This window comes from Equus caballus, chromosome 16, assembly GCF_041296265.1.
Source record: "Equus caballus isolate H_3958 breed thoroughbred chromosome 16, TB-T2T, whole genome shotgun sequence".
In the NCBI taxonomy this organism is placed as follows: Eukaryota; Metazoa; Chordata; class Mammalia; order Perissodactyla; family Equidae; genus Equus; species Equus caballus.
This window is the reverse complement of record NC_091699.1, coordinates 70367443-70387356: the sequence shown is the minus strand read 5'-3', so window position 1 is coordinate 70387356 and position 19914 is coordinate 70367443. Positions and strand designations below refer to the sequence as shown.

The window sequence follows — 19914 nt, the reverse complement described above, 5'->3', positions numbered from 1 at the left end:
CTCTTTCGGATTGTCTTGGGTAAAACATATCTTTACTTGGGAGCATTGCAAAGGGAAGGTGTTTGTTCAGTGTGTTCCTCTGGTTTTGAAAGTGATGTAGATGTCACCGTTTAGCAGAGTGGAGGGAGCGCTGTAAGTAAGCCATTGTTGACTGGTTTGGTTTGGATTTCAATTATAACTTGGTGTCTAGAACACTTTAACTGTAATAGTGTTCTTTGTGTTTTGTCTTTTTGGGTTCTAGTTTCTTGAAATAATCTAGTTAGAGTTCATGTGCTGCTTTTACCTTGGCTGCATTGGGTGTTTGATGTTTCCAGGTATTGCTGCGTTGAAATACTGTTCTTTTTACTTAGGGCTTAGAGAATGTGTGATATACTTGGTAGCTTAAAAGAGTTTCTTTAATGAAGCCTTTGGCAAAGGCCTAGTTTCAAATGTCTTGGCATTTTTTTTCTGCTTTAATTTTACATATGCATTTCAGAATTTTTATTAATAGAGTTTCAGAGTATCACAGGACTCAGTATTTGCTATTGGTAGCTGGACTTTTTTTTGATGTTATTAGAATATTTATTGCTTTGCTAGAGAATTTACCTTAAGGAAATGATTCTGGTTAAAATAAACTCAGTTTTTCTTTTACAACTTTCTTTTGTATGTAGGATGTTTATTAACTGACTTGAGTACTGAGTTATTTCTTAGTATTACTATTGAACTTCTCCAGGTACTTTTAAGTCTTTTTCTTTTTCCAGGTTTTAATGGTACGGTTTGCATCATTATTTGATGCAAAGGAGCGTACTGTCACCTTTTTAAGTGGAAAGAAGTATAGTGTGGATGACTTACACTCAATGGGAGCAGGAGATCTGCTAAACTCTATGTTTGAATTTAGTGAGAAGCTAAATGCCCTCCAACTTAGTGATGAAGAGATGAGTTTGTTTACAGCAGTTGTCCTGGTATCTGCAGGTAAGGAGCTGGTTCAGAGTTGTGCCACACCTAGAATATAGTGATCAACTGGGGAGAAGGTGGCAGTTAACTGGGTTCCAGCAAGCTATATGGGAGGGAGAAGGCCTTAAGCAAGGTGCTAAACTGTGTAAATCTATTATTTTTGTGTAATTAGTATTTTTAATATGACAGTGAAAGTCAAAACTGCTATATAATAAAATGACGTTTAGATACGGGCCTCACATTTACTACTCTGTCTTTAGCTTTTGTTCATAAAATTTTATGAGTCTAAATCGTTATTTCATGGATTTATTTTGTGGAACATTGTATTTCTCGAGATAGGTGATTCTAATATGAATCTAAGTTTTAATTAAAATATTATGTGGGTTGCTTGAAAATGTTACCAGTATCAAGATGTATTAGTGTGGTTTGTTATAAAAATAAGTGAATTATGAGTTGTAGGCTTGTACTCAGCTTTGCCACTGAATTTTTCTGTGTGACTTGGGTAAGTAAGTTTATCTTTTTGGGTTTCAGTGTCCTCATTGTGTGAAAGGAAGGGATTGTACCATGTGAACCTAGCATGGAGACTGGCACAGAATAGATACCAGTCACTGTTTGAATGAGTGACCAAGATTTTTGAGTCCTAACATTTAGTGTTTATTTATATGAGTCATTGATGATATTTCCCAATTTCCCTGCCAATTTGCATTTATATTGCAGTTATTTCTGACCAAAGTATTTCAATTCAGACAGTAGCCATTAAGGCAGAGATTACTCCCAATAGCAAATTAGAAATTGAGACAATGACTTGCTTGGGGACCTACATGTAAGTAAGTGCTAGACATTTTTAGCTTTCACTAACTTTAAAACATTTGTTGAGAATTTTACAGTATTTTGATCTGACTTGCTTTAAGTTTCCCCTTTGCTTCCTATGTGTAAAAGACACTGTGCTAGGCACTGTGAGGGTTATCAAGTATAAGTTACAGCCCCTGGTTATGTAGCTAAACTGTAAATCAGTAACTCTTGAGGAGAGCAAGTGCTTTATATATCCTAAAGGGCCTGTATGTCAGTGGTATAAATAAAGACATGCCATTTGGAAGCATAATTTGGTTACCTTTTCTGATCAGCTCTACCTGGGTAGCTAAAAATGCATTTATGGTATGGGAATAGCATGAAAGGAATATGTCAAACAGGGATACCTGTTTTCTTAGTAACGTTGTAATGCCTCTTGCACTTTACCTACCATTTTGCAGTCTCTTGATAAGTAATTAGTAATGAAGTTGACATCAAATCTATTACTATGAAACCAAAGGTAATCAATAATTTCTTTCTCTGATGAATATGCCTTATGTGCTAGATGGTCAGGGTGAGACAAAACAAGCATTAAGATAAGCTTACCCTCAAAGTATTTATGTTCTATTTGAAGAGACAGAACTAACACAAAAAGCTTTATGGTCCTAAACTGGGGTTCTGACCGAGGTAAGGAGGAGTTACAGGAAGGAAGATGAAATCATTTTAGAAGGCTCACTGGGGAACATGTAAGTGGAGCTGGAATTTGAAGGATGGGTTATTCGGTTTTTCCCAGCAACAAAAAGATAGGACCACGTGGGAGAGCACAAGGTAGGGCAGGGAAGGTGCAGGTGACCAGAGCCTGAAGTGGACATCGAAAAGGAGGGGGCAGCATCAAGATGGAGGCTTGTGAGTTAGAGGAGCACTAGCTTATGGAATGATGACTATGAAAAGTAAGCAGAGAAGTTTTAATTGAAATATGGGGCAGCGGAAAGTCGGTGTAATTTCTTAAGTGGGGAAAGGATTAGACAGGTCAGTCATTAGAGCTGGAGAGTCGAGTTCAGAGGCTGTTTAAATAACATGAGATTTGAGGCAGTGGAATGAACTCTCCTAAAATAGGTTGTGGCAGAGGAGGCGGAGAAGGAGGAACTATGTCCCAGAGATAGTTCAGAAGAAGACATGAAGGCAGAGGGGTGAAGGGAGGCTCTATATCAGAAACTCTGTTACTTACATTGTTTATATTTTCCACCAGGAACACGATTTTTTTGTTTTAATCTCCATTTGAAATAGCCTTGTTTTGTTTCCTGGTCATAAGAATAATATGAGTTCTTTGAAAAATTAGAAAATAATAAGATGGAAATAAAGATGATAATATCACTACCAGAAAAGATCACTAATAACATTAGAGGTCTCTATCTATTCATTTACCTATCTATCCATTTAACCATTTGCATGTCCATTGATATGGTATATAAAAAAAGTTTGAAATACTCAATGGAAAAGACTAATTATGAAAGAATATAATGCATTTTTGTTTTTGTTATGTATATGAAGATAATAAGCACCACCTATACACACATACAGTTCCATGCATTTTAAAATAATACGTTGTTTCACTTAAATATATGATCGTGTTCATGTCAAATTTGAATCTTTACCACTTAAAAAGGACTGTTATTTTTAAAGTGGTATCTAGTTAGGAAAATAAAATTTAAAAACTACCAATGTATGCAAAATAGTCTCTCCTCCTTCTACTTCCAGCCGTATTCTTCAGAGAACTAGATTTCTAACCATCTTTATTTTTGAATGTTCTGATGGTTGCTTACCCAGCTCTAAACACTGCTTATACCTCTTTTTATTTAGTAGACAGAACTGGTAAATAAAAGTACTCTCATATTTCCCTCTCAATTTTTATGTTTTATTTTTTTGAGTTAACTTATTGGTTTTATTTATAATTTTAATGTTTTAAATTTATTTATAATTTTAATCAACTTAGGTGGTTTAGATAGAATCTTCTCATTATGCAGGGAGATAGTATCCTTCCTCCATAGCCTGGCTTCTTTTGCTATACCATTTCTTTTATATTTTATTCTATAGCTGTAATTATTTTTCATTCTCTATTTAGTAATTGATTCTAAAAATTGAAAAATACTATAAAAAATCAGCATTTACAGTTTTGTGCTTGTGTAAATAGTGCGCATAGTGTTCACATAGTGGGGTTGAGATGGTAGACAAGATGGTGTAAATCTCTGCCCTAAACCTGTGCCACCTGAAGGGAGAATGTTCCAAGTATCAGAAAACAAATGGACTATTTATTTATATTCTCTCTCAGTTGTGTAGAATTAAGCAACATTATAATTGGTTTTATGTTGTTTTTCTTGAAATCTGTAGTTGCCGTGTGGTTTTTGTTTTGGTTGTTGTCAGAAGAAATGCTAAGTTCTAGATCTTATTAAGTTCTAGATCTAGTTGTGCGTTGCTTTAACAGCAGGGATATTTCTGAGAAATGCACTGTTAAGTGATTTTGTCGTTGTGTGAACATCAAACAGTGTACTGACACAGACCTAGATGGTATAGCCTACTATATACACTTAGGCTATGTGGTACTAATCTATGGGACCACTGTTGTTTATGCAGTCTGTTCTTAACCAAAATATCGTTATATATACAGTCTGTGACTATATGTAATTTTATCCTCATAACAGTCCTCTGATGTGAGCTGGGACATACGTTATCCTCAATTAGACAGGCAAGGAATTTGAGGAACAAGGGGCTAAATACTTTGCCCAATGTCACATTTTTAATAATTGGCTGAGGAGACATTTGAACTCCTATTGGTTTAGTTTCAAAGCTTTTCCACTGTACTGTTTGTTAACAGAATGGCTGTAACTGCTAAGGGAGCAAGAAATCTCAGACATGATACTTGCCTGTGAGATTGGAAGAATCTTGATACCATGGAGAGAAGGGAGGATTATACTTGGAAGATAAGTTCTTTTTCAGATTGTGTGGACTGGCAGCAGTCACTTCCAGTTGAAGGTTAGGGACTGGCAAATAGGTGTGAGACCAAAGCTCATCTCCATGTGGATTTCAGTTGTCCTCGTAGAGGTTTTTGTTAAAAGAATTTAACTTCCTTGCTGTAAGAAGTGAATATGCATAGAGAGGAGATTTGATGAGGAGTAGAGGGTTGAGACAGGGGTGAAGAACCCCAAATGAAGGAGAAGATAGATGCGTCATGAATTAAACTATACAAGCAGTAGTGTAGCATTTAGTGCAGCATTCAGAAGATGATTTCCACTGCAGTTTATGCAGTCTGTTACAATTTCTGGAAGGAAGACTGTTGTTTGCATTCCAGCTAGATTTGTAGTTAGGTTCTTTGGCCTCAAATCACAAAGACCATGGTTTTAGAAATTGAGGTTTTAGGAAAATTTAATACAATTTCTATTTTTAGGTATAGGTGTTCATTTCCTCAAATTTCTGAGTTTTATAGAGATGCTTAGATCATCCAAACACACGATATTTACCAGAGGACCAACCACTTATAATACTTGTTCTAACTCAAATAGCCTTCATCACTTATTGTTTATTTCTTTCTTTACCTGTCTAGGTTGTTTTATTTGTGGGGATCACTGTCATTCATTCCCACTTGTTGGAACTGTTAATAACTATGACACAATGCAAGCCAGTTATTTTCTTCTGACAAAGTATGAGCTCCCTAAAGGAAGGAACTTTGGTTTCTGTTCACTGCTAATTCCCTAGCACCTATCACAGTAACCGTGTACATTCAATAAGTGTTGGGTGAATGAATTGATGAGTTGTGAGGATGTTAAAGAAAAAAATTCCTTCAATATCAAAGGCAGGAGAGACTCTTGGAAGCATTATTGAAGGCCTTAAGTAATTTTTGCCAAGATGACCCTTATGATTGTATGGCTGAAGTCAAATGTCAAAAGAAGGCTTTTGTCTGTCAGTTTTGTCTGAAAAATTATGACTGGCCCCAACCAGTAGTCAACATTCAGTTTGTTTCTTTTTCCATGAGAATTAGCACATAGTTGTAATATAATCCAGATTTTATTAAATGTAAGATAAGCCTATTTTCATCATTTTTTCTTCATTTAAAGTTAATCGAACTTTTTTCCCTTTTACTATTAAATTTGAGTCCTTGTTCTAAATGCTTGCATTGCAAGTGGCCTTTTTTAGCTACCAGTACAATGGAAGGTCTCCTCAATTCTTTGTAAAAAGTGAAAAAAGAATGTAAATAGAGAATTTTGCTTCCTTGGAGAAGTCTTTTTCTTATTAATTACAACTTTCTTTACTGGGAGCCATTGAATATTTCTTGTGCACTATTGCTTCCTGTTGTAAAGGGAAGAAATAGCCCTTGCTGTTGAAAAAAGTCCATGGGCAAACAGCATAGGTTTGGCTAATTTTAAGGTACTTTCCTTTATTGTTGGTTTATACTAAATCATTAATTTATTAGCATTTTGTGTGATGAGCTTAATAAACCAGTATGCTAAATGAAGGAGAATGCAGGTTCATATAACTAGGTAATACAGTTGCATGGTATATTAGTTTTCTATTACTGTATAACACATTGCCCTAAAACTTAGTGGCTTAAAAATGCATACATTTACTCTCTCACAGTTTGTAAGGGTTGGAAATATGGGCATGGCTTCGATGCATGCCTCTGGCTTGGAGTTTCTTAGGGCGTTGCAGTGAAGCTGTGGGCAGGACTGTGGGCAGAGCTGTGGCCTCATACAGAGCTCTACGAGGGAAGGATCTGCCTCCAGGCTTACTCACGTGGCTGTTGGCAGGATTTCGTTTCTTGCAAGTTGTTGGACTTAGGGCCTCAGTTCTTGCTAGCTGTTGCCTGGAGACCACCTTCAGTTCCTTACCACATGGGCCTCTCCATAGAGCAACTCGCAACATAGCATCTGACTGCTCAGAGTGCGTGAGTGAGAGGGTGCCTGAGATGGAAACCACAGTTGTTTTGGTAATGTAATATTTTATCCATTAGTAGTGAGTCAGTAAGTCTAGTCCCCTCAAGGGGAGAGGATACACAAGGACGTGGATACCAGGATGAGGGGATCATTGGAAGCCATTTTAGAGGCTGCCTGCCACACGTGATAACATACAAATATGGATATATTCCATATGAGGTAAAAATGTTTTCCTAAACTACATTATTCATTTTATTTTGCCAATTAGAAGCAGTTCAAATCAGCAGATGGTACCTAATTTTAAAAACCAGAACCTCTGATTTTTTTGTGAGCAAAAATACCTAAGCCCTAAAGAATTTTGATTTATCAAGTGTGCTATGTGATAGAGATCTTTATGATATAATAAATAACTACAAAAATGTGCCATTGGGATTTAAAAAATTTGGTCACCTATCTGTTGCTTTTGTTCCAATGGATAAAACCTTGTTTTGAATTTGTTGAGATTGATGAGCAAGAATTATGTTTATGTTTAATATTAATAACGTGTCCTCTCTTTTCTCTCTCCATTCCTTACTCTCCATTAGATCGATCTGGAATAGAAAATGTCAACTCTGTGGAGGCTTTGCAGGAAACCCTCATCCGTGCACTAAGGACCTTAATAATGAAAAACCATCCAAATGAGGCCTCTATTTTTACAAAACTTCTTCTAAAGTTGCCAGATCTTCGATCTTTAAACAACATGCACTCTGAGGAGCTCTTGGCCTTTAAAGTTCACCCATAAGGCCTTTGTTTATTTAAACATGAATTGATTCATTCTAACTGTACATTTTGTGCTAAAATGCTTATTTATATGTGTATACCGTATGTGGAGATAGAAAAGACCTTTAAGACAATACAAGATTGTAGGCTATCTCTGTAATCATTCAGTAGCTGTTTGGATTGAGATTTCTTCAGCCACGATTAGACATTGACCGCATTTCCCCGATAGACCAATCAGCTGTGTCGCACTTAAACTGGAAAAGTTACACTGAATTATAATCACACTGAATGTTAGACTTTTTCATCTGCCAAAACCAAATAAATATAACGCACAATCATAAGTATATGAGGACTTAAAAACTAATCCTTTGTGGTAGAAGTTCTGTTGTATGATGGAAACTTGATTTCACCACAAGACTTTTTGGTCTGATAATTGGAGACTTTGCAAGTTAGGAGAGCTCCAAGTCTGTATTTTACTCTGCCGCTGTTGAAAGTATGTGATCCTGGGCAGGTTAGTTGGTTGTGGAAGATGAGAATTGATGGTGTTCCCAGTGTGTCCCCCTCCGCCCCCCACGGAGATACTAAAAAATGTCTGTAAAGCATATTTACCTCTTGGGAGATAGGCACTATGTAAATAAGGTAAAGTTTTTGTTATTATTCATAATAATACTCTTTTCTTATTTCTGAGAAATCATTTCACAGTCCACACCAATGTATTCAGGGTTCCTGCATATGTGTGGGGTATCCTCCAGGCACACACATATTCAAAGTTTATGGGTACATCAGATGCATAGTATGTGTACATAATATGTATGTGAATATAGTTATACATAAATATATTTCTTCACAATATTTTAAACTGTGAAGAGCTTTATCATACAATAAACCTAAAACAAGAGGTGTCAAAAGACCCGAATTAGGTGCATTTTACCTGTTAATGACATAACCGTTGCTTTAAATGTTTAGACAGCAGAATATTGAATTTATGCTATATTTTTGTTTATTTAAGCAACACTTAAAGTGTAACAGGCAGTTGAGTCCAAATTTCAAAAAATATATATTTTAGGGTTCATCTTTGGTTGAAGGTACTAGTTGTTTAAAAGTTCATTCAGATAGTTACCTTGTGTAAAAAAAGGTTGCATTGCTGCCCCTTATATACATGCTGCAGCTTGATGGTAAATATTTTTATTCTTTCTGGGAAACCAATCAATGTTTAAGGAAACTGTTTAATACATTGGCATGTGTGAAAGAGAGAAAGAGAGAGTGTGAGTGTGTGCGTGTGTTCTGAGTCCACTTTTTTTTCCCCTAAATAACACTACAGGGATTTTGTCAAATTAGATTTAATCTATAATTTGAAAAATCATTTAGTGTGTGACCTACAGGCTTAGAAATGGTATAGTCAGAGACATTTCATCTGCATTTCTAATATTGGGCTTTATTAAATAGATAAGAGCAGCCTCTGTTTATGGTAGTAGGAGAAATTGCCAAAGTAGAGAATTTTGTGTATTTTTTTTGTTATCCTGGAAAATAGCAATTATTTGGATTTTTTGGTAAAGATTGCCTTCTGTATAATTTTTGGATTATATAAAATTGCAGAGATGAAAAGAGCCCGCTTTACTATACTCAGCCTGTTACTTTAATGACATGTGAGCAGAATGCCTTATTTTGTAATCTTGTTTAACTTGTTGCTACTGGGACTTGAATTTCTGTGGCACTAGTTAAGTAAGTTAAAAAAAAACATTAAACCCTCTCATTGTTAAAGAGGAAAGGTGATGGTGATGTCTGTAATACAATATAAACCATAATTGTGATTTACCTTAAGTAGGTATGACTTTTATGGGATATACAGTATAGTTTTTGTGAATCTTTACATGATAGCATTATCTTTTTATAATTTTTTTCCAAGATAAATGCATAGTTTCTTCTATGGGAGATAGAAACAGCTTTTTGAAGTAATACTGAAAACCTCAAAGATCATGTTGATTCTTAATTTTTGCCTTTTGTGTAAGCCTCTTTATAACATGTATCTTTAAAACAATTACTAAGTCTTTAGGAATGTATAACCAAACTATGTTAGTATTGCTTATAAAACTTTAGTTAGGGTTCAGTATATACATGTGTACATCTATATATAGGTATACAGATTCATATTTTGTCTTGTAAAATTTTATTTGAATGAATTCTTCCTGTAGGTAATGGGAAACAAAATTAATAGTTCATATGCCACTCATAACATTTCTATATTTGAAAATAGCCCAATATTGAAACTTCTAATTCTAAAATTAAACCAGCAGCTTATTACAAGCACATTCTTTGATTGAGTCATTGGTTATAAAGTTACTAAATGCAGAGAAGACAACCAGTTTAGGAAGCTTCTGAGTCGGTGGGACACTGTTGATTGATTAATAATGTACTGTATGAATTAAGTAATGCTTTAACTCTGATTTTACATTTTAAAGTTAAAATACGGGCATTATGTCAGCAAACTTAAGGGCATTATGTCACCAAGCTAAAACGTTTCTTTTCTGTGCTTTTAATGTGTGTCTTTACATGATCTGAGAGAGGATTATAGAGAAATAGCTGAGGGAAAGGGCAAACATCTTCTTGGGATGAAGCTTTTCCTTACGGTGATGGTTTAATTACAGATTGAGAAATCAGAAGGAAATTTCAGTGGATTAAGTGTATAGCTTTCATACCTACATTTCAAGAAATTACCATTGTAACTTGATAAGATAATGATTTATTTTATGTAAACATCATTGCAAAGCAAGGTGTAGAAGCTCAGCTAGACTTATTACTGTGCACGAGAGTAAATACCTATCTCAGTTATTCTTTTTCTTTTCCAGTATGAAGTTTGCTGAATGTACAAGAAGAGTTTATCACTTAGGATATAGAGTTTTTTTAGGGGTTCGGGGAGGGGCCGTGTCAGGAAATTACCTATAAATAAAGATTGTCTTGATTTGATCCGAAACATAAAACTTGAAGCTGTTCTTGAACTAACACGGAAAAATAAATGGCTATTGTTTTAAAAAAATGATAGAAATATATTGTTGACAGGATATGAATTATTTTCTACAAACTGTAATTGATGAGGACATGGATAATATCTTCATGTTTCTGAAAAGTAATCTGTACATGGGGGGAGGGGATAATAAATATTATTTCTAACCAAGTGTGGTTTTTGGTATCTTTGTTGATGTTTTTGTAAGACAATTTATTATAATTTAACTTACTACTTTGCCATGGGCATAGCAGGATCTCTTGTGTAAATCTCTGACTCAGCACAGGGAGTGTATGTATGCAGGGCTTTTTTAAAAAAGATTTTAGAATTTGTTTAGAGATTAGCAAGGGTTCCTGCTATTTTATATAATGCCAGCTGTACAGTGGTTCAGTGTCTGATAAGGTAGTCTTTTTGGGAAGGAGATGGTAAGAGAGGAAGGGGGTACTTGATCTAGCCAAGAATCAGCCTCCGCCCCGGATGGGATAAGGTGCCTCGGCAAGATCACCACCCTCTTTTCCTTTCCCTTTTCCTAGCGGTTGTAGCCGTTCTGCAAAGTTAAGGCAGTTACTTAAGACAGCTTTCCCTGCAGTTGTTTCCCAGACCAGTGATATCCACATCTTTTTTGTGGGTATTAATTGGTGTTAGGAGGGAGAAATGGGCTCCTTGATTAAGTAAATTTCGAAATACTGGGTTGAACAAGGTTACTGAGATGTCTTTCGGTCCATCCTATTCTGTAGTGTGCATGGTGAATGCTTTAAGGAAGGGTTTAGTGGGATGTAGTTTTTCAAACTTCCTCCACCAAGTAACCTTGTTTTTTTTCTTGTGATCGAGCGCTTCTGGGGACTTTTACAAAGTGTGCTTTTAGGAGAAAAAACCTTGTTAGCCCACTTTGGGTGTTGATCAGGATGTTGAACATATTCTGTGGATTATTGTACAAATTTGTGTCATATTTTGCTCTTTTTTGCAGAGTCTGATAGGAAACACTGAGCTCTAAATAAATATGTAGTTGATGGAAAACAAAATAGGTTAAATTCCTTTTGAATTTAGGAAATGCTGCCTGTGAGTAAATGAGTGAAGACAATTGACGGATCTGGTTTTAGTTTTTACACTCAAGTTGGGCCTGTTAAAATTTGTTAGTTTCTTTTTCTTAATTCTTAGTCTGTCTGAAAGTTTAGCAACAAACTATGGCCTGTGTTGTAGTAGCCATGTCAGAGTAAACAACAGTCTGAAAGTTCGTTACTATGGAGTGATTTTAGAATATCAAATCCATTAAGAACAACACTGGATTGAATGGGTTGAATGGGTGTAGGAGCCATAAGGGCAGTCTTGGAGGAAGCTCAGAACCTCTCCAGAATGCTTTATATGGGGCACATTCCCCAGAATGTAAACATGCTCTTAAAAGGAGCATTTTCCTTACATTTTAATATTACTTATTAAAGAGAGAGACCAGTCGTGGTGGTGATTTTTTTTTTAAAAGGCAAATATGAAGTACCCAAGGCGAATAGATGGTATTCCTAAATTTTTTTTCTCCTTTTTTCCTACTGGTATACATAAAATTAAATATCTTCTAAGGTAAGCTGGTTTTTTTTCTTTTCTCTTGTTCCATTTTTCTTTGAACTCTCCTTATGCTTAATCCTAGCAGTTTTTTCCCTCTATTATTTTTCTGCTCTGTTTGTAAATTTTTGTCTGTCCCCCCCTCCCCCCCACCTCTACAATTGCCATTTCATTTCCTGTTCAGGTTCTGCAGTTAAATGCAAGTAGGGTAGTTTCCAGAGTGGAAAGCACCTATACTTTCATTCTCTCTTGATGGTCCTTTGCTCCCTATGAGTGCTTTTTTTCTTAGTTAGTTTTTTTGACAAGATTTTTGAAGAATAGACTGATGGTTTAGTTATTCAGTACTTACACACATTTATTGAACATCTGTGTCTCAGGATTTTTTTTTTTTAATCTAGATGCAAAACGAGGTTCCATGAAAATCCAGGGTGCTAGCCCAGACAGTGTCATGGGAGTTGTGTGCACATGGGGCAAACAGCCACCAATCACAGCATCTTGACTAAGTCATTGCCAGCCGCTGCTGTTCTAGCCATGGTGTCCCGCAGCCGGCTTGTAAGGGCTCATGGGATCCGATTGTTAGGCTCATGGGATCCGATTGTTAAGTTTCCAGGAATTTAGGGGGTCGGTTGTTAGAAACACAACCATTATTAAAAATTAAATTATGTAAGCTTGCAATTATATTTGAAAAGGTAAAACTTCTTATTTTACATTTTGCTGTTATTTATGCTTTTGAGGTTCAGTACTTTCATTTTTATGCATGTGGTGGGAATACTTAATAATGATGTATTTCTTCCCATCTCTTCCCAACTTCCTGCTAAGTGATGGCACATTTGGGAGCTCAGAATTGATCGTAGTGGGATTATTTATACCATAGAATGCTGCAAATGCTGTGAATCAGGGCTTGATTTAGTTGATTGTCTAGACTTAAGAAAGTGATGGAGAAAATGTCAATACAGGTTAACGTAAAATTGTCTCATGTCTCTAGCTATTAAACATTGGGAATAACAGAAAATTGAACAAATATTCCAGTATTGGAAAACTGTTAACTGATTCATCAAAGAAGTTGCTCACATCACTAAGTTCTGACATCGTTTTTATTTCACTTTTGTTTTACTAATTAATATACATTAAAATATCAACATTTATGTCAGAAGTATACTTGTTTGTCAGTTGCAACTTCAGCAAGAAAGTGATTTGTTTTGTGAGAATTAATTGGTTATATGGAATTTACAGTAAAGAGTATTGTATATCTTATAAATTGTGCACTGTATATCCTTTTGCTAAATAATAATAAATACATTCAGATGTACACATACATATGTTTTCCCTCCCCAGAGAGCTAGCTATTAAACATTTGCCAGCATGCCACTATTTTCCTACATTAATTCATTTGATCTTAACCCCAAGAGGTAATTCTATTTTCTAGATAAGGGAAACCAAGGCTCAGGCAGTTGAAGTAATTTACTTAAGGTCACACAGCTACTGAGTAGAGGGTTGGATTGCAAAACTCAGACATATGAGCCCCAGAGTCTGCTCTCAACTGTTAGACATAATAGAGGAGCACAGGGCTTGGGGCCTCCTTTGTGGCAGAGCGGTTTTGAGGTCTACTTTGATGTGTATACGTGTGGAGCTAATGATTGTTTGTGAATGGATAAAGGCGAAGCTCTTAGTCAAGAATTCAGTACATATTAGGAGTTTAATGTTATCCTTCTAACTTCTAAGTAAGTTTTTCTTTCATCTGTGGAAAGGATAAACTACTTAAAGTGGTTGCAAGACTATGTGAAATGTATTGAAAAGTCTGCAGACAGTGAAGCCCTATACAGATCTTAGGTTATTGTTTCTCCTTAGGAAATGCCATAAGTACAAGAGGGGAAAGGAGGAGTCCCCAGGGGAGGAATGAGGTGGGAAACTGAGCTCAAGGCCTTAGAGGAGGTTTTCTCTCCCTGCCTCAGTGTGTGTGGCTTGGTCTCTCACAAGCGCCTCAGGGCTGAAATGAAGAGACTACTTACTGCCACAGGAGGTGCTGGTTCCTGATTTAGGCCTTTCTCAGCTGGGAACTGCACTGACAGTTAAGGATGACTCTGTGATGACCTCAACCTTCAGATGCTACTGACTTCCAGTAATTTACTCAGGAGAATCTAAACAAGTCCATATCTCATTACCAATCCCTCAGACGAGAATATATAGGGAAGATCCTTAGTGTTCCAGTTGATGCTGGCATTGTCCAAGGTGTACATTTACCACAAAGGACAGAAATAATTGACTTCACGCTTCTTGATCTTAAGAATAAGTACCCTGAAAGGGAAGAAGGTATTCCATGTATTTGAGTTGTGAATATTCTCAGCGTATACTGAGGACTGAGGATACCTTTCTAGTTGCGATTCTGCTCTTCAGTGATCTTGAGAAGGTCCCTTCAGCGTTTGGTTCCGTTCCCCTCTGTAAAGAGAGGGAATTGAACTGTATTCCTTCCAGCATCCCTTCCAGGGCTACCATTTGTGGTATGATGATATGTAAACACAGTTAAAAAAGAAGAAAAGTCTGAGAGTGGAGAATGTGCTGGGGTATGGGACACAAACGGAGTTCCTGTAGCTAAAGGTTGACAGGTCACCCTTAACCTTAACCTGGTGTGGCATTGTACTCCGCTGGCCATCTCTCCTTGTGGTGTGACTCCCCGCTCCCTCACTCCTGCCTCAGTTCTCAAGCCTCACGATACCTTTAGCTCAAAGCCACCTCTCAAGGCTCAGGGACAGGAAGTGTGCTGAGGGAGGAGGGGTTGTGTCCCGGAATTTCATATCTTGCAAGGTTCCAGTGCCCAATGAAACTGGAGAAGGGCATAAAGCACAGGGAATGTTGGGGAACTCCTGGCCCAGTGGCACTGTAGCTCACCTGTCAGTGCTCCAGCAGGTCCCGAATTTTTAGGTGAGCAGTTTATGTTCCAGCTGAGACCTTTCCCTGCACAGCAGCACTTTCTAATTTTTGATCCTAACAAAATGTAAATTTTTGTAGTAAAAGTGTAAAGAGTATAACATTTTTTGTAGTTGATTCTCTCATCTCTTCCCTTAAATCCTTTTAATTTTACTCCAACCCTCAAGGAAGTCAGGAAGATTTTTACCATGTAAAACCAAAACTTTTACCTGTTGTCCCTTTCCAATACTCCTAGCTGGCAAAGTAAAAAGAATTCACAGTGAATACCCACACATCCACCACCTACATTTTACCATTAATGTTTTATTGTATTTGCTTATTACATATCTATCCATCCTTCCATCTATCAATCCATCTTGGGCTTTTTTTTTTTTTTTTTTAAATGCATTTTAAAGTAAATTGCAGTCATCAGTAAACTGCCCCCTAAATTTTTTAGGTAGCATGTAATTTAGTGGAGTTGAGTATTAATTTACAGTTTGTTCTTTTGATGTAAAATTTACATATAATGAAATGCACAAATCTTTAGGGTACATTTGCCACTCTCTTTTGACAGATGCATGCTCCCTGTTTGACTCAAAACCCACCTGAGGTACAGAACATTACCATCACTCCAGAAAGTTTCCTCATGCCCCTTTCCAGGCAATCCCCGCCTCTTCAGAGACGATAGCTATTATTCTGATACTTTTCCACCATAGATTAGATTAACCTGTTCTAAAACTTTCTATAAATGGAATCATTGCAGTATGTACTCTTTCGTATAAGGCTTCTTCATTCAGCATAACATTTTTGAGATTCATCCACGTCATTCATGTATCAGTAGTTTTATTCCTTTTTCTTGCTAAATAGTATTCCTTTGTATGAATGTACCACAATTTATTTACCCTATTGATGGCTATCTGGGCTGTTTCAGTTTTTGGTTATTATGGATAAAGCTGTTGTGAACACTACTTTTATTTGCAGTTGTACTATATCATGACTTGACCCTGGGGTAGAGTTCCAAGAGTACAGGAAGCATTATATAATGGAAAGCATGAGAAACAGAATTAAATCTATGAAGAGAATTAATCCTCTCTATTTGGGGTCTTATAGAAAGAGTGCGTCAATTAGAAGATGCTTAAGACTTGTCTAAAAGGGAGTTCAACAATGATATTTATTATTTATTTCCCGCTCAAGATCTCTGGAGGAACCCCAGGCTGGTTCATGGGCGCCAAATGCCATCGAGAACCTGGAAGCCCACCTCACACCCATTAGAATGGTTATTATCAAAAAAAAAAAAAAAAGAAAAAATAAGTATTGGCGAAGATATGGAAAAATTGAGACCATTGTGCACTGTTAGTGAGACTGTAAAATGGTATAGCGGCTGTGGAAAACAGTACGGCAGTTCCTTAAAAAATTAACAATAGAATTACCATGTGATCCAGCAAGTCCACTTCTGGGGATATACTCAAAAGAATTGAAAACAGTGTCTTGAAGAGATATGTGTACACCCATGTTATAGCAGCATTATTTGCAATAGCCAAAAGGTAGAAACAACCCAGGTGTCCATTGATGGATAAATGGATACACAAAATGTGGTCTATACATACAATGGAACATTCTTCAGCCTTAAAAAAGAAATTCTGTCACATGCTACAACATGGATGAACCTTATGCTAAGTGAAATAAGCCAGTCACAAAAGGACAAATACTGTATAACTCTGCTTATATGAGCTACCTAGAGTAGTCAATTCATAGAGACGGAAGGTAGAATGGTAGTTGTCTGGGGATGTTGGTGGAACAGGGAATGGGAAGATGTTTCAGAGTTTGAGTTTTGCAAGATGAAGAGTTCTGGAGATTGGTTGTATAATGTGATTGTATTTAACACTTCTGAACTGTATACTTAAAAATGCTTAAGATGGTAAATTTTATGTTACGTACATTTACTACTGTTAATTAAAAAACAAAAAAGAACTCAGGAGCTTCTGATCCTTCCTTGTCATCTTGTAATGTTTGTAACGTTTCTCTCTTGGTTGTGAGGTGATGCCACCATTCAGGCATCACAGCAGAAGCATTATGTCCAAAGAAGAGGAGAGGCCTTCCTCTTGTTTATTAGTGAGAAACCTTTCTCAGGAGGCCCCAGCAGACTTCACCTCTCAGCTCCCATTTGCCAGATTGGATCTCATGCTGCAAGGGAGCCTGGGAAAGCAAGTAGGTAGCATTTTTTCAGCCTCTGTAGAGAGCTGCAGACTCTTCCAGAAAGAACAAGGGGTTGGAGAAGGGCTATTGGTTAGGCAACCAACAATATTGTCTTCTGCATAGAATACTGTTAGGGAAGAAGGGTTCTCCTTTGTGAGATCAGCCTGATGGACACCATCATTGGTGACCAGAGCAACATCCTGCTTGATACAAGAATGATGCTATTGGCTTACCTCTGATATATGCAGGGCCTGGGCAAAAATACAAATGAAGGCCCCCAGCCAGCTCCTGTTCTTTTTCCACTCCTACCTTTGTCCCATAGCATGAGGGGGCTCTCCAGTGGTGTGCTGAAGCCAGCTCTTACCTGTTTATGAGAGGCAATTACTAATTTTTTGGGAGTTCTGTGAGCCAGTTGACTTCACATTGAAATTGGCGGTGGCGAGAGTATCACTACTGCAGAAATCAGTAAATCCTACAGATCGGGACTCCTTCCACCCCAAGTAACAGCACATTCCTGACCCCCTCACACATAGTTGTGGACACGCCCGCTTCTAGGTCCCAGCTCTGTCCAGCCCTGTCACAAACATTCTCCCCTTGACCATCCTTTGGACCTAGTGCTGTGCATACTGGCAGTGTGGTCTGCCTGTGGGAGGACCAAGAAAAGAGGCTTGTACAGGCCTTGGGAGCAGGCCCTGGGCCCTTTGGGCAGGGAATTCAGGTCCCTGGAGCATGATCTAGAAGGAGGGTATGGGTTCTGGGCAGATGTATCCCCCTGGCTTGAGAGGGGCATGGCCAGAGGACTTGGGACTTGGGACTTCTAATGTGTGACCCCACAGTAGGGCTCAGTAGCCTGGGTTGCAGGAAGGGCAAGAGAGGGGAATACTTTTGTCCCCTCTCCCCAGTCTTCTGCCTCTGACTGCACGAGAGAGAACACCTCCATCCCCTGTCCAACTGCCTAACTTTTCAGTGAAGGGAAAGTTGCTGGTCTAATTTATTAGAACCTGGGACTCATGTGTGGGCTATGTTTTAGTAGTGGACAGGGTTACTGTTTCTTTAAAAGTTTGGGATTTCTGCAAGATGTAGCTTTTGTGCTTGCGTTCTCCTATGGGGCAAGCACACCTGGGCAGCTCACCTCCTGTGACTGTACCTGAGTGTGAAGCTCAGGTTGGAATCCTTTCATTTTCGATTCAGGAAGGAGGGAGCAAGAGGCCTCTTGACTTGAGTCTGGTAGTATTAGATGCAGCCTCTATCTTTAATTTGTACCTCCTAGAATAGTGGTTCTCAAGAGTTAGTGCTCAGACCAGCAGCGTCATCATTACCTGAGAACTTGTTAGAAATGCAGATTCTAGAATCCCACCCCAGACCTCCTGGATCAGAAACTCTGGGGGTTGGGCCCGGTAATCTGTTTTAAGTGCTCCGGGTGACTCTGTTGCAGCTAAAAGATTGAGAACCACTACTCTAGAAGAATAGAGCTTGGTGTATTAGTTTGCGAGGGCTGCAGTAACAAAGTACCACAGTCTGGGCAGTAAACAATGGAAATTTATTTTTCACTATTCTGGAGGCTATACTTCCAAGATCAAGGTGTGGGCAGGGTTGGTTCCTTCTCAGGGCCACGGGGAAGGATCTTTTCCAGGCCTCTCACCTTGGCTTGTAGATGGTCGTCTTCCCTCCGTATGTGTCTCTGTCCAAATTTCCTCTTTTTCTAAGGACACTTGTCAGATTGGATTAGGGCCCACCCTAAGACCTTCTTTTAATTGAATGACATCTTGAAAGATCCTATCGCCAAATATGGTTACTTTCTGAAGTACTGGGGGTTAGGACTTCAACATGTGGATTTTGGAGGGACAGAATTCAGCCCTTGAACCTGGTCATATAACTTGTATATCTGTCTTCCCTCCCATTTCCCAGCTGTGAGCTTACGGAGGTCAGAGACTGGCTCTTCCATGTTTTTAGGGTTCTAGTGTCTTACAGAATGCCCAACAGTCTTCTAGTAAATGTTATTTGAATTGATTGACTATTGATGGAGCAGCTTTTTGATGTTTTATAAGGGGTTAAAATCTTAAAAAAGTTTTTCTTGTGTGTGCGTGTGTGTAAAACTTAGTATGGCCCCAGGCCTTTTTGCAAGGAAGTCTGATATAGGATACTTATTGGCTGAGATCTTACTACCTCATGTTGCTACAGATTTCTGAATCGCTTAATCCTGCTTGTTTCTTTGTGCAGTGTGTGCATATAGTGGGAGCATTCTCCTGGGGCCACAGAAGAGGCTTGACATCTAAACTCTCTCAGAAACTTGTTTGTTTGTTCATTTTCTTGTTTTCTGTCTGAGAGCTTTTGAAAAGAAAAGACAAGAGAAAAATAGCCCCGCTTCGTTCAAACATAGCAAAGGATTCTCGGTGTTTGTATATTCGAGCACTCAAAGCCAGACAGTAATAAACAGAATAATTGTCATTGAGAGGTATCAGACTTTATTTGCTAGGGATTTTCTATTGTTACTTTTCAATTTAGTAGACAGTAGAATTACAAGTTGCCATGGCAACCTGTCCATTGCCCAAGCTGCCTGGGCCTTAAAGACACAGAAACTACATTTGGTTTTATTCCATAGAGCTGACATTGTTATAAAACAGAGCAAAGTGAATGCACAATTAGAGCAGACATCCTGCTCCCGCCTCTTCTCCCTTCCCTGCCTTTGTGGTTTCTCTGTTTACCAGGCCCCTGAATAGCCCAGTGTTAGAAATTGTATAATTTTGTCTCTGGAGTTCTTTCAAGAAAACAACCTCGTTGCTGTCCCCCATGCAGTTTTGTTACCTTTGTTGGGAACATACCAAGGGTGTTAAGAAGCTGTTGGCATAAATA

General features: G+C 37.8%; 1 protein-coding gene across 6 annotated transcripts in view; it reads left to right on the top strand.

Annotated features, from left to right (window-relative positions):
• NR1D2 (nuclear receptor subfamily 1 group D member 2) overlaps nt 1–10578 on the top strand; it is a 28634-nt gene extending 18056 nt beyond the window's left edge. For all 6 annotated transcript variants that reach the window (XM_023620852.2, XM_070239044.1, XM_023620854.2 and 3 more), the window contains 2 exons: nt 741–951; nt 7232–10578. In XM_023620852.2, the coding sequence (XP_023476620.1) occupies nt 741–951; nt 7232–7428 (408 nt within the window). In that variant the 3' untranslated portion in view covers nt 7429–10578. The remainder of the gene's footprint in view (nt 1–740; nt 952–7231) is intronic.
• Nucleotides 10579–19914: the final 9336 nt, after the last annotated feature.